The 17,839-nt window shown below is 43.7% G+C and overlaps 1 protein-coding gene across 5 annotated transcripts in view; it reads right to left on the reverse strand.

Moving 5' to 3' along the window:
* The window catches only part of plxna1b (plexin A1b), a 187,373-nt gene that overhangs the window by 75,059 nt on the left and 94,475 nt on the right, over positions 1–17,839 (reverse strand). For all 5 annotated transcript variants that reach the window (XM_071493107.1, XM_071493105.1, XM_071493106.1 and 2 more), the window contains exons 5-9: positions 13,219–13,319; positions 10,009–10,132; positions 8,777–8,930; positions 7,641–7,740; positions 2,084–2,198 (exon numbers count right to left, since the gene is read on the reverse strand). In XM_071493107.1, the coding sequence (XP_071349208.1) occupies positions 2,084–2,198; positions 7,641–7,740; positions 8,777–8,930; positions 10,009–10,132; positions 13,219–13,319 (594 nt within the window). The remainder of the gene's footprint in view (positions 1–2,083; positions 2,199–7,640; positions 7,741–8,776; positions 8,931–10,008; positions 10,133–13,218; positions 13,320–17,839) is intronic.

The raw sequence follows: 17,839 nt of genomic DNA on the forward strand, positions 1-17,839 counted from the left end.
CTTTTTTTAACCATATATAATCTACACACAGAAGGAAAGTGAAGGAAAAGACAGATGAGAAAAATATGGGGTGAATGAGCATCAAAGTGGTGAGGGATGAGGGAGAGAGAGGGAGAGATGGGCCCTGGAGGGGAGAGGGATAAGTCTAGCCTTCAGGAAGAGCTGTACTAGTTGGGGCATTGAGAGCGCAACTAATGGATATGGCAGCTAGGAGAAGGATGATGAATGACTCTGTATGTGTGTGCACATGCATGTCACTGTCAAAATGTTTACACGTTTGTGCATGAAAGACACAAAGTATAGTAGTTGTGCGTCTCTGGGGTGTGCACGTGTGTGTGTGTGTGTGTGTGTGTGTGTGACAGTGGAGATGATGGATCTCTAGTGGAGCATGTGGTTGGTGGTTTCTTGGGCAGATGAGGTGACAGGAGAGGGCTCTCTGTCCACATGCCACTGTCAGCCGGTCTGTCTTTCCCCTCTTTCTTCCTGCTGCCTCTCTCGCTCTTCTACTCTCTCAATCTCGTCATCTCCCTCTTCAGCCATTTGTCTTCTTCCCTTTGTCATGCTGTCTCTCTTTGTTCTTGCCCATCCTGTTTTGAACCAAGCTCTACCTCGAAACATACATTTTTACAAAGGGCCTCAAAAATGTGTATGCCTCACAAGCAGTAATTAATCAGTACATGGACATAGATCTTACACTTATACATGTTATGCCTTGTCTTGTCCCCAAGAGTCCTCGGCTCCCGCTGTTTACCAATATAACTACTCAGTTTATATGTTTACTTGCGCTCTGCATCCTGCTTTCCTCTATTTTTCCTTTCATCACTGCAGGCCTTTCCTGTTTATCCATCCGTTGCCCCTCTGGCCTCTCTCAGCTCAGAGTTTGCTAGCCAGCGCTCTCCCCATGTCTTGCAGATGGGCGCACTAATCCGCTAACGTTAGCTCTGTGAGGCGTGAAGGCTGGGCCCGTGTGTTGTTTTGGACAAGCACGGAGGCTGTGGTTTATCATGGTAGTGTTTGGGATTCTGCAGAGCTCCAGTTGAGGGAAGAGATAAAGAGGAAAGTAATTGGATAAAGGTTGACCAATTAATAAAGGCCCGTGATTCAGGCCGACCAACGACTGGGGGGGGGGGGGGGGGGGATTAATCTGCATTGAGATAATAGGGAGAGTCAGACCACAAACACAAGGAGATAAGGTGAAACTGTGTGTATGTGTGTGCATTTGTGCATGTATGTGTGTGAGGTGTCAATCAGATAAAGCTCAGGCATGACTGTCAGTCACTTGGGAGTGCAGTGGATTTACATCCATAAGTCCATTGAGAAGATATGTATTTGATTGCATTTTTCTGTGCCTGTTAATATATGCAAGACTATGTTTGGTGTGTATGAGAAAGAGAGAAAGGAGAGAGAAAACCACAGTGAAAACATTACATTTCTCTGTGTCCATCACTAATATCTTTGTGTACACTCCAGCAGTTGACAAACACTTGTTATGCCTTGCATGTTACCCGCTGTAGCCGCCACTCGGCACGATTGATATTAGTTTTTATGCTAATGCAGCATTTGGCTATGTAAGAACAAGGCAGTATTCATCCTGGCCTGCTTATGGCCTTATGGGCCACGACAGAATTATTGCTGCACACTACACAAGCTGTTGTCACTGTGCCAAGAGCCACTATTACACATACAGACAGCAGACACACAGCAGGGTGATGTGAGGAAACCAGAGGCGAAAGCCCCAGAAGGCACGAAGGTAAAGATGTGTGCAGCTGAATGCCTTTTGTGCCTGTGTAGCCATAATCTGAGTTTGCATGTAGTTAAAATAAGAGGCTTTCACTGTGCAAGCCACAGTATACTGTATGTGAAAAAGAGTGGTTACATTATCAGGAACTATTGTAGATTTGCTTAAATGGATAGATAATGAAACATTACATACAGTAAGACTATAAAAATATCAAATCTTTCAAGCTGCAATTTGGACTAAACCCACATTTCCGTCAAGAAAGGAATATATATAACATTGCACTCAGTCTATAACAGTGTCCTAAACATGTTGTAAAATGACAGCATCATGTCCAAATCTTACCTCAGAGATGTTGACACGTCCCTCCTGGAAAGAACAGTCATTGGCGTTCTGGGTGCACATGTGGCGGTACTTGCACCAGTGGCACGGGAAGGAGCCATTTACACAGGAAAGACAGCTGAAACAGAGAGAGATGAGAGGAGACAGGGAATTAGGAGGGTCACTTGTTTTCTGACTTAAGGCTAAATTATTTATCTTACTGCATCTATGCTTCATTTGACAAACTAGAGTGATGATGGGAAAAAAAACAGAACTGAATTCTCTGTATCTTCCAATGTAAATGCACTGAAATAAGGAATATAGCTGTGATGTTCAATGATCCTGCCTGACACTCGGCCTTCCCTCCACATACATTTCCCCTTTTCCCTCTTTCTATACCTCTGCTGTATCGTTCTCTCCATCCATTCAGCTCTGAGCCTCTTTCTTTCTGTCCCTCCGCCTCTGCCTCTCTCGCTCTATCCATCCCTTTCATTCGCTGCCTTCTCATTTTAAAAAGCTCTCCCCCTGTTCTTTGTCTAAAGCTCTCTTTCATCCGTGGGGCTAAGAGCGCTCCACCATTTTAAATTCACCTTCTTTAGCTGAGGCGAGGTGCAGATAGACAGACTGAAAGAAAAAGATGGGAGAAAGAAGAGAGGGAGAGAGAGCGAGGGAGAGATCAAAAGCAGGTGGATTTCCCTGAGAGAGGTGGAGACGCCAGGTATCGTGGGAGAGAGAGAAGGGAGAAAATAGGGAGAAGGGGGAGGTGTAGCCCGCGGGGCTCCGCATGGGAGTCTCATGGGAGATGGAGGAAACATTAGGCTGGAAGTTTGGAACTGTGTGTGTGTGTGTGTGTGTGTGTGTGTGTGTGTGTGTGTGTGTGTGTGTGTGTGTGTGTGTGTGTGTGTGTATTTGCTGGGACATGTGGAAGAGAGCCAGACAGGTTCAAGCGCAGTTTATCAATACAGCCTTATGTTATTGGTGCTCTCAGCCATCAAGAGATGCTACCCTACCTGGTATCTCACTTATGTGTGCAGCATTATCTAATGTAGCCGTAATGAGTTTGTATATAAAATTGTTTCATTTTATTACAAAGCTTACAAGAGCCTTTTGTCTTGAACATTTAGTTCAGTTTCAGAATTTTTTTCTCTGTGACTCATTTAGTTATTATAGCCTGTATGAGCATATGGTTTACTGGAAATATAATAAAACTCTTACTTTTAATGCAGTCAAGGTAGGAAAGTCTAGATCTGTAACAGTAAAAGAGCAGATAGAGAAAATTCCTCACTCACCACGCAGGCTGTATTAAACCACATCTGTCAGGTATGAATTTGCACATCTGTCTGAGCTGCTATGAGCACACTCCCGACAAGCTCTCAAGTGTGTTTTAACTCTGTGTAAAATGCCAACTACCCTTCCCCTCATCCGCATGAAAAATGAGGGCTTTAACGCTTGAGCTCAGACATGGAGCACATATACGAATCCATCAAACCCTGACGCGGATTCATTTGGATCAATTAGGGCCGCTCGTTTGGTAGGTGCGCACTATAAGCGATTGTTTCCAGCCCAGACCTCTCCTTTTGAGCGAGATCAGAGGCTGGAGCTTAATTCAATCCCACTGCCGCTTTAATTGACCAATTTAGCATTGTGCTGAGAGAAGCTGTCCATTTAGAATGAGGGATGTGCGGCTAAGGAAATGACAGGCCTCTTAATACCACACAAGAGCAAATAGGAGATTTGTCAATGTTGCCAACAAATGGAGGAAAAGCGATTAGGCTACGCTAGGATAGGTTAGCATACTGTGCTCAGACTCAAAGAACAGAACTGGGGGTTTTAGCTCAATGTTTCTCCCAAGTGATTTGGTAAGAAACAGAAAAAGGGGTGTCAATCCTGAACAACAGAGCAGATGACATTAGTGATGCAAGACAAATGGACATGAGGCAGGTTAGCTGGGCTCATTGTGCTGTTGGTGTTTGTTAGCAATCACTACTTTGAATGTCAAAGAGTCTTTCTTTTTGTTGGGGCCACCAATGGATCAGTGCTCATCAAAATACAGTACAACACCAACTTAACACAGTAGGTAACCAGAACCTAGCGGTGAACAGTACATTGTATAGTTTGTAGTTCACGCCCAAACACCCGTCAGCACATCTGTCACTAAGCCTCGATAATAACATTTTTATCTGACTTTTATCTTTTATTCATGTCAAATCAACCTTGTTAGTGTACCAGTGACTTTGAAATAACGAGCAAAATATCAGCAGGTAACCACTGCCAACTTTCTGTGACTTTTATGATTACACCCTTTGAAATAAAAGAGGGTGCCATTATATGTGCCACCCAAGGCCAGCAGTAGGCCCTGTCTGACAACCCCCTACTGCTCGCTCTTTGGTTCCTTGAAGTAACCAGGCCCCCCTGTCTCAAACTGCCTCAGCATTTTAGCATTTTAGCCTTTTAGCCTTGGTGCAAAACCTTTTCAGGAAAAGCCCACCCAAGGCCAGTTTGGGACGTCCGATAATTCTTCTTCTCATGTCCAGGGGTGGGCTCCTTTCTTTGGACCCCCCGGTATCTCCTTATTGCTCCTTCCTGTCACTCGCTATCGCCCACAGCCACTCAGAGGCTTTGAGCGGCTGCAGACACGCTCCCCGTATGGCCACGCTCATAATGCTAATTTAATCCGTTCATATTCAGATGCTAATCGAGCTACACTAGCTTTGGAGCTGTACTGTTTTTTTTTGCGCCTGACACAATAGGCTGTGATTTCCTCCCCTCTCCTCTCCTTGGTCAGTTTGGAGAGCTAAATACAATCTGCTTTCCTAGTGAGGTGCATTTGACACTCCCGCACTTGGCAAAATGAGTTATTTATTGGCTACTATTCATTTCAAAGGAGTGGAGGTGAATAATTTAATGGTCCTCTGGAGTAGTCTATCCTATCATTACTGGATCCCTTTAAAATTTGAGGGGGGTTTCTAAAACACCTGGGGGCTCGTATTCATGCACATCATTTTATAAATGTATTTCTGAGAGTTTAGTTTACAGAAAAATAGTGCAATCAGACAGTGCCTATCGCAGGGCCTTAACTACCAGCAACATTTGGAGAAAGCTTAAAATTCATTGTATAACTACACTTTTTTCCCTCCTTTTTTCCTTGGATCAACAGAATTTCACAACTTTAATTTCTCTTTCTATGACATTCAATATGCTCTTTTCTCCCAATTACACCGAGTGCACCCTCAATCACACAACAAATGACCCAGTCACTGCCTGAGCTACATTAACCGTAGCAAGAAAAGGTGCTTCATACGGCTTTCTACAGACATTTAAACCCCAATTCATTGGCAGACTATCCTCCATATCTTTAATAAATGGGGGGCTGTGGAATGAGAAAAAGGAGTATGGAAATATTTAATTAAGGAGCAATCATGGCTGTGGGTGTTTTCTATGTCAATCTCAGCAACCCTTAAACTGAAACAGTGGGAATTCTAATTAGATTAATACCACTATGCAAATTTATGGCATTTTTGAAAAGGCAAGGGCCACGACATAATCAGTTCAGTAAATAAGCAGGAGGGGTGTGGGGTTTCTTTTTGGGACTGAGGATTGGGTGTGGGTGTGTGAGAGTAAACTATTTAGAAACACGATGGAGCAATTCCAATTTCTGACTCATTCCTTCCCTTCGATTACCTGTAGAAAGTCCACATATCCATACTGTAGGAAATAGTAGAGAATGGTATGATACTGCAAAAACAGATGCGCAGGAATTCATGCACAGCCAGTGAATATTTTGTCTGCTCAGTGTTTCTGCATGTTGCAAGAACGTCTTTGCCTCCTTCACCGTGTAAAAGCCTGCAGTATTTTGAGTCTAAGCCCATTAGAGGAAAACTTAGCTTTGTAAAGAATGACCAAGCATTCTGAAAACAGGGCCCTGCATGTGGTCGTGCAGGCCTGAAGTCATTACGCCATTACCAGTCTGATCTCATCAGACGCCACACACTGACGCCCGGGGGGCACAGCCAGTATGCAGGCCGTAGTGCTCGCTCCAAATGGGATTCTTATCTTAGCATCTCTCTTCGCCATCAGTCGCTGCCGAAGATGCAAAGTGCCATATCTGTAACTTCATTAAACGTGTCCATTACATCACTCGGAGGCTGTATTAGATCAGCTCAGGGAGCGGATTTGATCAGCGTTCATAGGGGTAATATATCTTCAAATGGGCAACTCTCTTGTCTGCGTCACTTCCCATACATTTCTTACCCCTGGTTTGTGACATCCTTGCTATATTAGTATCTTTAATGTGATATAATATTTAAATATATCATTAGGAAACAACGTTACACTTTTTATTTAATTGGGTGTTTGCTATTTTAACATGAAGCAATTTGTACTTACAGGATTTTCAGCAGATGCAAGATATACCCTAGACAGTAAAAGGAACTGAGAGTTAGAGCAAACACCACGAGGTCCTTATGGGAGATGAATTAACCGTGAGTTGACATTGTAAACCACCACACCCTTAACCAGCTGAGCTAATCATCGTTGTTGTGGCAGGGGATTTGTGTATGAGGGCAGGGAGACGGGGGGAGTTGGGTTAAAGGTCACAGTAACGGATTAGGTGTCCAAGACATTCAGGGCTTCAATGAGCTGTAAGTGACAGAGCAGAGAGAGGTGTGGCTGTGCATGTCTATGTGTATGTGCGTGTGTGTTTGCAGACAATCCTCTATGGAGGCTCATCTAACGTCCAGAGGGAAGCCATGATGGAGCCCTGAGGTACCCCAGGGGCCTCCGAGCCATCTGCTGCCCCAAGGCTAATACCCCAGCAGACGTTTCAGACTCCCCTGGATCAGCCACGGATGGACAGGAGGGAGGGTATTGTGTGGGGAGGGATGGAGGAGTTGGAGGATTCTTTTACCCCGGCAGGGTGCATTGGGCTCCTGGTAGGACTGACCTAGGGGTGTGGCTGGATGGGTGGTGGAGATTTTCAGCAGAAGGTAGATTAGGAGAGGCAGTGAACTGGTATTGGGCAGAGAGCTGAGGGCATCTGGAGTGTGAAGGAGAGCAACTCATGGGAAGAGGCACAAGACTTGATTCACCGTATTACAGTGTTACAGTATTTGCCTTTGTCATTCTTGTGTAAATAAGTACCAGACTGAGTGTTTAAGTGCTCAAAAAAGATGGGGGAGAGGCATAAGTGAGGTTAGAATCTGCGACTGGGAGGAATTACGGCAGACGATTGCGTAATGAATTAATCATCAAAGTATCATTAGTGTGTGTCGTGGGTTATGATAATAAGACTAGAATTACCATATCATATCCCAATCGTTTCTCATATACGGCATGTTCGATTTTTCACTCCAGGGGTAACTGAAGCCTCCTGTGGAGGTCGGAGGGGTTGAGATATTTGTGCGTGTGTGTATAACTTTATCTGTCGTGGACAGTAACATGAGACAGCTCATGGGGAGGTTGGACCATCTTTTAAAGGATCAAGAAGTAAAAGACTAAAAAAGGATTTAAAAAAAAAAAAAAAAAAAAGGAAAAAGCACTGACTTTCAAATGCATCCTGACAAAATGTATTATTGTAACTTACGATTGGTGGACGCTGCAATTATAGAAGACAAAGTCGACGCTGGCAAACTTCTTGCCTGTCTCCTTGGATTTCAGATAGAGCTTCACCACCCGCTTGTCACCTGCACCAAACAGATACATGGAAACAAAGTTAGTTATATTCTTTAAATCTGTAAAGTTTTACAGTTTAACTATGTAATTAACATCTCAAAAATTACACCTCTCTTAATAACAGAATAAATGTGACAGAGTGGGTGGATCTTAATACAATTTATTCATTGATACATTGGCACTGAAATTTGAATTCCACTTGTGTGACCTCAACAGATAACACGCACACACAAAGAAACACTGTAGCTTAGCAACACACTACTCATGTCACACCCACAGTAGGGTGGCATCAAAAATAGCAACACCAATCAGTGTTTGGATGCCAGAGCTGATGAGAGCTCATAATGGGGCATAATGGCTTCACTTGAAGAAGTACTGAGATGTGGCTTTGAGGAAAGTTGGTGCGCAGTATCTGACATGTTTTCACTGCTTTGAATGTGGATACAGAGCAAGTTTTTATCATCTTTGTGGTGTGACAGAATTGGACATGAAATAGGTGCATAATCTCTTCGAAAAAATAAAAAGATGCAGATATTTTTAAATCTAACTATAAACCACACTGAAGTTGCTCCTTTGAAAAGAAGTTAGAAGCATAACCAGTGTCGTTTAGATAGAAAAAATAAATAAAATTAAACTGACACCAGTGCATAATGCATGATAATGGGAATTCAAAAACAGTTCTATTTTCAGTAGATAAATGTAGACTTGTGTTTGTGGCTTTGAAGGGGAATGTGCAAGCGTTATTGGTGGTGACACAGGAGTCTGAATATAGATGCATGAAGCAAATCATCTGGTAACATTAAAATTCTGTTCTGGTCAATGCACAGCCCTACACTTCTCCAATTCAAACACGCACAAAGCCTTGGACTTGGAAAAATGAAAAAACATAGTGTCAAATGGAATAAGGGGTGAGAGCATAAAAAGAGTTCATTACTAAATTCTTCACATATTCCTCCCCGACGCTCCCCTCCCTGCCTGCCCACTACTACCACCCAATGACCTCACTACCCCAATGACTTCATCAGCCTTCGCCCTTCCTGTCCCGACCTTTGTTCCTTGTAATCGGGATGATGTCCCGGACAGAGGGAGAGAGGCAGAAGATGTGTCCACCCTGGATCCGTCCCTCCGTCTCCACGTAGTCCTCGAAGGAGCAGTTGACCCCAGCTGACAGATCGGGCACGTTACGCGCCTGGAGGACCAGCTAGGGAGAGAGAGAGAGAGTGAGACAATCAGAGCAAGATCAATGGAAGGACATGGTGTACATGGATAGTTATAAGATATGACATGAGGGTTAATGGGTGTTGGGGGTGGTATGTGTGACGGCAGGAGGAATGAAAAAGGGTGAGCTTCTGTGTGTATGTATGGGTGCGTCAGTCATTGCAGCAGTTATTACAGCAAGGTTAATGTGTATGTGTTAATGTGCAGAAAGAAAGTCAGGCAAACTGTAATCGTTTAAAACTATGTGGTTACATTGAGGAGCTGCTGACAGAATGAGAGCTCTCATGCACACACGTGCTTAGAGATTTGCATAATATAGACGGCAAGTAAATTCCCACTTAGATCTAAATGTACAGGGGGTCAAGTGAATGGGAGGGTGTTCTCAGACTTTTGGGCTGAAACACTGAAAACACTACTGATTGAGTTTATGACACTGACACTAAACAATGTACATCACCTACAGCTACACAATGGTCTGTCTGCTGTTGTTACCTGCTTTTTACCTTGTACCTTTTTTTTGTGCTATGGTTTTATCTATTGCTGTATTGGTTTATTTATGGAGACGTTTTAAACATTTTAAATGTTTCAAAAAACACAAGAGTGTGTAGAAATTGTTCTTTGGTTGTTATTGCTACAACACCACTTAAAACTCATTGTCTTTTCCTCTTGTAACGAGCAGCTGCCCAATCAGATCCACAAGAAACACAGTAGTATCATTTTTCCTGTTTTGGACATTGTGGAGGAAAATCAGGATCCAGCAAAGATATGCGTAGATGTAGATGTTGAGGGCACCACAGCAGACCACCTGTGTCTCAAGCTCAAAGCTTGGAGCAGGTGGAAATGAATCAAGGCACCATTGTTAAATAAAGTGGTTGCATATTGTTTCAGACAACTAGCTTCATGAAACAGATCTAAAACCTTTCCTATAGACAATGACCTTAAATCACAAGGCTTTTATACGTTAAGTTTCATCCCTTTCTAAACAGCTCGTGTTGTTTCTAGTTTAAAAAGGTAAAACAGTGCAATTTACACTACAACTGGGAACATGGACGAAGACATACCTGGACTTCAGACATGGTGACAGAGATGTTTCCAGGCTGAACAGTGAGCTCCACACACTGCCTCTGGTCGGAGGCAAACCTCTGGGGCTCTCCTGCTCGTTCACAACGGTCCTTACGTGAACAACTAAGGGAGCAGAAGCAAAAGAGGAGGAGAAAAACAAGACAGAGGGAAAGAGAGACATGGTGGGGGGAAATTATGGAAATGATAAGAAGAGAGGTGAGGAGAAAAGGAGGAAAAAAAACAGATGAGCAAGACAAGAGAAAGAGGATATGAGCAACTGTTAAGCTAATATGACAATCATATTAAGATGACAAACATGCACAGCCATCACCGTCACACAGAAATGGGAGCAATAATACAAGACAAATAGGCTAATAGCTTCCCCCAGCCATTACTGTAGGCCTTTACATCATTACCTTATTGGCCCTGACATTTGCGCAAGATCCACTAAGCCATATGAACATTCACCCCCCCACATCTTTTCAGATTAAAGCTCCACCCAATTCAAACTTCTCGGGAGATATACAGGCAATCATTAAAGCTTTCCTGAACCATAAAAATGATACAACTCTTACCAGCCGCATATCAACGAGGTCAGCAAATCCCCCCTCCCCCCACCCACTACTATTACCACCCGCTTATTACGAGCCAACTGATCGTGCTAAAAATCAGCATACAGGCCTGTATCTTAGCAGTTTTACTATTAGCTATTTATAATGCATTAGCAATCACGTCACCTTTGCGCTAACAACAACTGGTCCCGGTGGTGAGAGGAAAGTGCTGATGCGACATTCTGCAAGGCCTAAACAATAAGAGGGAGGCAGAAAGAACTGCTAACTGCCTCCTCTGTGCAGCAGCCCCCCCATCCCCTCATTTAGTTAGCCTTCACTCACACTCAGCAAGAAAAAGCTGTCACCGGCCGCTCCCCTGGGAGTAACTAACAAACACACACATATACATTGTACATGCGTGAGAAGAGATGTATAAAAGGTATGTACATGTTCTCTCATTATAGATCTCTTTTCTCTCTCACTGCTCCTCCGGTGTGATTGTGTGAATGAAGTGTGCTCATTTTCCTAGAAACACCTGTGTCTGTGTGTGTGTGTGTGTGTGTGTGTGTGAGAGAGTGTGTGATGTGTGTGTGTGTGTGTGTGTGTGTGTGTGTGTGTGTGTGTGTGTGTGTGTGTGTGTGTGTGTGTGTGTGTGTGTGTGTGTGTGTGTGTGTGTGTGTGTGTGTGTGTGTGTGTATTCCCACATTCAGTTCCACTGTTGATTGAAACTACCATGGCTCTTAATAAGATGTGGCTAAAAGCACCAGAGGGCTAGGATCAGGCTTATAAATAATTTGGCTATTAGTACTTGCCCATTTTGTCTGTAAGAGCCACAACCAGATTTGGCAACACTATCAGGTAGGAAATGAGTGAGCTGCATTCAAGATGCAAGGTCAAAACGTGCCCAAACGGAGGGTTATGACTGGTTCAAGTCCATGATGATTGTGTGTGTGTGTGTGTGTGTGTGTGTGTGTGTGTGTGTGTGTGTGTGTGTGTGTGTGTGTGTGTGTGTCTGCTCAAATGGAGAAACCCAGGTTGTGCGTGTGTATGTGTGCGCCTTGAGCAAAGACAGGTTGGAGATATGTTTTGTAAGTTTAATTAATGCAGCAGGAGATGGCATTATGCCAAATGCTTCAGGTGTTCCAAATGTGGTTTAACATCCTGTCACCGTTCAATAACATGTAACTGTTCTCACATTCTCCTGTATGCACACACACACACACCCTCAAGTAAAAGGAGAAAATGGAGAGATTACATACACAGTGTTAAATCACTGCACTAGTGGGTGATAAGAATTATTTGCGAAACAAAACTACAAATCTTTTCTCTCACTGGTACATGTCTGGCCTTAGACAGTAATCTAAAAGCAAACATAAGACTTAGTACAAAAACCGCTGAATCTGTTACCAAAAAGTTCCTACGTTAGGTATCAAAACGTACACATGTATCGCACCATGTTCACAACAAATACACACTCACAACAACAACAAGCTAATACCACCAAGATAAATGGGCGTGTCAGTGACGCAGGCTGCCAAGCTGTGTTGTTATTTGTGTGTTATTAACAGGTTTAATTGGTTGAAAGACTTACACATGATAAATGTCTCACTTTACTGAGTTTTCCCATTGTAGACGTTAGATTCCCTCTATGAATTAAATATTGTGACTAAATAACAGATGCTAGGGACATTTTACTACAGTTATTACAAGGTGTTAAAAATAGTTTCTGAGGTCAGCACAGGCCACATTCAAAACAGCAACTGGCTGCGTCTTTTGTCTTGTTACTCTGCTCTTGCAGTGTTCAGTGCTACACTTTATTCTCTGAACCTGTCAGCCTGTTTCACTAAACAATTGGACAATTGTTAATCAGCTGAACATTTACATGTCGTAAAATGAGCTTGTTTCAAGTACACAATCAAGAGTTTGAAGCAAGAAAGAGTCTGCTGTGTAAAAGGTGCAGTAGTTCATTCCTCTGTGGCTCAGATGACAGGACAGTATCTCAACAATCACATTTAAGTGCAGTTCAGTAAAACAGAGAGAAACACTCATTTGGTTTTCTAGTACAACTGAAATAATAATTTTGAATATCGGGTTGTCTCTTGGATTAAGGAAGATAAACTTCAGTCTTTACAAGACATAATTAAATGTACAACTAATCTCACAAAGGAAAAAATGCAAAAATCTTCAAAGTTGTAGACACCCAAGACCACAAATGTCTCCACTGACTCCATTTGCTATAGAAGGGAAAATTCACCATTGAGTGTGTTAAGCCCAACATTCATAAGACCATGTTAAGATGGAAAATGTAGAAAAAGTGCAAACTGGACTGATCACTTATTCAGTGCGAGCTGATCTGATCACTGAAAACATCATCAGTCGAAGCCCTGATGCTTTGATTTTCAGAAGATAATAACTGTTGTAAGTGCACAATTTAAATTCTATTTTTTAGGTGGATTTCCCGTTTAAACAAGGGTGTTTCTGGGGTGACACCCCGAGCTTGATGTATAACTCTTCAGGAAGGTGCTTACACTACAGTGTGATCAGCTGTCACACACCTAAAACACATAAATACTTCTTTCACAATTATCTACTGTGGGATCTAACAGGCTGCACAGGGTGGAGTGTGTCAATGTATGCATGAGTGTGTGTGGCACTTACACATTGTGGAGGACACACCATCCACAGTGAGGGTCTCTGGAGCCCAGACACTCCCCACAAGTGGTGTACTGCTCACAGCTCTCCACTGGAACCCTCACCACCTAGAGACAGAGAGGGAGAGAGCGGGGAGATGATGAAGAAATAATTAGTACCTTCATTGTAATCAAACTGGGAAAATGAGCGGTATATTCAGATGGATGGAGATGAGCATTTGACAGCACATCAGACTGATTCAATTTGAAACTTGTGCTCAGCAAATAGTCAGAGAGTGTGTGTGTGTGTGTGTGTGTGTGTGTGTGTGTGTGTGTGTGTGTGTGTGTGTGTGTGTGTGTGTGTGTGTGTGTGTGTGTGCGTGCGTGTGTGTTCCACAGACAGCCAGCTTGTCTGTGAGGAGTGCGTGTTTGACTTTGTGCATGTGTGTGTTCTGGTGAGCGATTCTGGTCCAGCGGTGTGTGACAGCCTCCAGTCAAGCGTGCACAGCAGAGGCTTCGCAATGCATGCTGGGGGACCTGACAGGTGGCTGTGGTAACAGTGCTGTGATTGACAGGTTACCTCAAACACCAATGGGAGGCAGGTGAGCAGAAGGACAGATCCACAGTGTTTGTGTGTGAATGTGGCTTTCTACGGCTGTGTGGAGAAATTTTAGTTAAAAACCATCATTGAGAGGACATTTTGACATTGTGAGGACATTTAGGGCGGTCCTCACAACTTCAAAGGGCTGTTTGTGGGTAAGCGTAAGGGGATATGTAATACATTATGTCAACAAGTGTCCTCACAACTACAGCAAGACCAACACGTGTGGTAATGTGTGTGTGTGTGTGTGTGTGTGTGTGTGTGTGTGTGTGTGTGTGTGTGTGTGTGTGTGTGTGTGTGTGTGTGTGTGTGTGTGTGTGTGTCAGTCATTAAGCCACACTGGATGTACGAGCATGGTGACAGGCTACAGATGTTGCCTAAGAAACGAGATCAAGTGTTCAAGTTAGCTCTCCTCTCTGGCTAAAGGTGATGACAGATGGATCACAACATGACTCCGAAGGGTCTCAAAGTGTGTGTTTATTTCAAGATATTCACAAGTGTGTTTAAGTGTGACAGACAGATTGCTAGCATATGTGCAGAATGCTAGTGTGCTACAAAGTAACCGCATGTGTTTGCGCGTCTGTGCCTGCACATGTGTTGGAAGTGTCAGCGCCACATTCACCCTTTCTTCACCAACAGGCCCCAAGTTGACGAGTTGCTTGATCCCCGTTTCACGGTGTGTGTGTGTGTGTGTGTGTGTGTGTGTGTGTGTGTGTGTGTGTGTGTGTGTGTGTGTGTGTGTGTGTGTGTGTATCAAGTTCTAACTGCAGGCTAGTTTTAAAATCATGCAATACAGAGTGAGCTGGCTGATCAGTAAGTAACAGCATTTAACAACCCTACCCTTGGGTTACACAATTATAACACAGACACACACACAGATTTAACCATGAGTGCCCCGTCCGAGTGGTATGTGGGGACTAAAGTGGTGTCGGGCCCACTGGGGGCAGACTTTTTTATGAGCTAGGGATGGGAGGGGGGAGACAGAGAGATGGATAGAGGGATAAGAGAACAGAAAAACATATGGGAGAAAGAGAGCTGAGGCCCGAGGTAAGAGATAAAGCTGGTTAGCTAGAGGATGGGAACCAGGCAGACAAAGGAACGCAGCACTGAAATATTAAACTGAGGCTGGGATTCCTCTGTGAGCTTTAAGTATAACACAGATATGAGATAGATATGACACGATGGAACTCATTTATGCACTGAATGTCTTGTATCAGACTGGCTTTGGGGCTTTATGACAGAACAACATTGCTCAAGCAGAGGGCAGACAGACAAAAGCACTTGACGCTATGTGCCTCTAATCCCTTCTTTTCTTTTTTCTTTCATCTATTCCCTCCTTTTCCTCATGTTATGTTGACTTATGTCCGTGAAGTTTGATGGTTCTCTGCCCTGAAATCTTTTAGAGATTCATCCTTCCCTCCCTGAGAATCTCATTCATTCATTCTGCAGACTGAAACATGCTCTTACTCCTCTAATAACGAGCCAATACAGAGCTCGGTACTGTAGCTTTCTGGCTGGCTTTCTGCCCAGAGAGAGGGAAAGACAGATGAAATGATGCAAACGAGCAATAGTAAGGACCAGAGGGGGAAGGGAGGGAGTTGGTCATCTACTGGAAGTAGAGCTGGCTGGATGGATGGACGAATAGAGGAAAAGAGAAGTGTAATGGAAGACACACATGCAGCGAATTGGTGAGGACATTGTGCTGAGTAGATGGGATATGGTGGCAGACGGCTGCTATGTGTCATTGTCACAATGAGTGCGAGTCTAGTTTTCATCTGAAAGGAGAGCTGAAAGAAGGATGGAACAAGGGACTGGTATGTCTTAGATAATAACAGGATGACAGAGGATGAAAAGGAGTGAGAATGAATGCGCAGATAATGGATAGATGGATGAAGGAAAAGTCGCTGTAGTTGTGGATATGTGATTGGACACCTTAGCAGAAAAAAAATCATCAGAGGATCTTTCATATACTTTATAATTTTTTTTTAAAAAAAGGAGAAAATGGAGAGAAGGAGTAAGAAGGGTCTGTTCCTCGTATTAGCGAGGACACCAAGCACCCCCCCCCCCCCCCCCCCCATAAATCATTATGACTGTGATTAAGGACACAATGGTCCACATAAATCACACTAACACTAAGAGTCCTTGGTGAGCTAGCATAACCTTATCACTGCCCTGTGCAATGATAGATATGGACTATTGTTCACAATTGTCCCTGTACTAGTCATAGTGAAGACACTATGGGCTCTATTGAGTGGGAGTGGCACAGAGATGTTGATGTGGTCGGGGGCCTATGATTGTTGTCTTTCCCAGTGGGGATATAAAATGCTTTACTGGACGCGGGAACGTACTTGTGTAACTGCATGTAGAGCCAAAAAAATGTGGGTGCATTTGCCGGGACCACTGCCTGCCTGCCTGCCTGCGTGCGTACCCACAGTCACACACACACACACACACCCACCCTCGCTCTCTCCCTCTTTCTGTCTCCCTCGATGGCTCTTTTAATGAAAGCCAATTCCCGACAGCGCGCCACATTACTCCTTTAAATGACCTTATAAACCAAGCCCGCCATCTCCTCTCTCTTGCCATCTCCTTATTTACAATAGCATCCACTGCTGTAACTCAATTCTCCTTTCTTGCTCTCTCTTCCTCTGTTGTCAACCCTCCACCCTGACCATAGCACAATGCCATGACATCTCCTTTCTGCTATAAACTTTCCACCTTTCCTCTCCAATCTGTTTTTACAGAGCGCTATCACCTGCCTTTAAACGTCCAGCTAACCGGCTTTGCGACGGTCACCCCCAAAACCCAGAGGACCTGTAAAGCTTTCAGCACGGCTTTTCATTGGTTGTTAAATCTAAAGACATAAAAGGATTGGCCTTGTTGCAGCTTCCTTTTTTAAAAATTCAAACACAGGGAGATTCTATAGAGAAGAGGAGAGGGCGTAGCGGAAGTGTCTACCAGAAGACAGCCTCTTCTCTGGGCTATACTGACTGCGAGCTAAGAGGAAGAAAACACTGTTTATTTTCAGTTATGTAGAGATATCTGCTTAAGTCTCATACATTAGTAATGCCCATGCCTCCCAGAACAACTACCACTGAACCTCTTGTGCTTATCACTTAACCTCATACGGCTCTAGTCTTACAGCAACGGGACCAAGGGTCAAAATGCATGATTCCAGTGAAAGGAAAAGAGCATGCATACACAGCTAGCTTTCCATAGATACATTTAAGAAAACTGCAAGCATTTGGGAAAAAAAATGTCACTGTGTTGTCACAAAAAAAAAAAAAAAAAATTCAGAAGCCTCATAAACTTGTGGCTCTTTTATTGCTCCACCCCTTTCATCCAAACCTTACCCTGTAATCGTAAGTAGCTGTGGTTAAGACGGAACAAAAATGTGGAGAAAGAGTCCTATTTAAACTAAGATTTAAATGCAAAATACATTCTCCTTGCCACAGGTCTTGTTTACACAGCAGCAAAAATTCATTGCCAGACAGCAAAAGGAGAAGGAGGAGGATGAGGAGAGGTGATCACCTGTCATCATCCTTCCATCACCTCTTCCGTTAACTGCCACTAACCACACCTGCATTCATTTAATAACCTCCAATAATCTTCCATTGTCTTGTGCTGGCAGTAAATAGCCATGTGGAACTGGAAACTGGGAAAAAAAAACAATGAATCAGTGTCTACCTGCATAGCCACTCAATGTCACAGGATGACAGAGCTGCAGAAATTAAGACAGGACTTCTCTGTTAGGGTGTTATGCTTATCATTACTGTGCAGCGTCTGTAATTCATGTGTCCACCTTCTGCTTTGGCATCAACATGTGATGCCTACAACGGATCATTCGAAACAGGAGTTCTACCCGCCCCAAGTAGCTTTTCCGGCTAACCCTTAGGCAGAGTGCAATATGGCTCTCAACAGGTTGTCCCTGTAACTGAGCTTGTTCTTCCAGTCCTGGCATACCTGCTGGGGGGTGGGGTATATCAAAGGCTAGGTTAGCATGTGCACATTGACTGGATTGTAAGGGGCTTACGAGATCAATGGCTGG

This window comes from Trachinotus anak, unplaced genomic scaffold (genome assembly GCF_046630095.1).
Source record: "Trachinotus anak isolate AG129_WGS33_773 ecotype Australia unplaced genomic scaffold, CSIRO_AGI_Tana_v1 ptg000013l, whole genome shotgun sequence".
Classification (NCBI taxonomy): domain Eukaryota; kingdom Metazoa; phylum Chordata; class Actinopteri; order Carangiformes; family Carangidae; genus Trachinotus; species Trachinotus anak.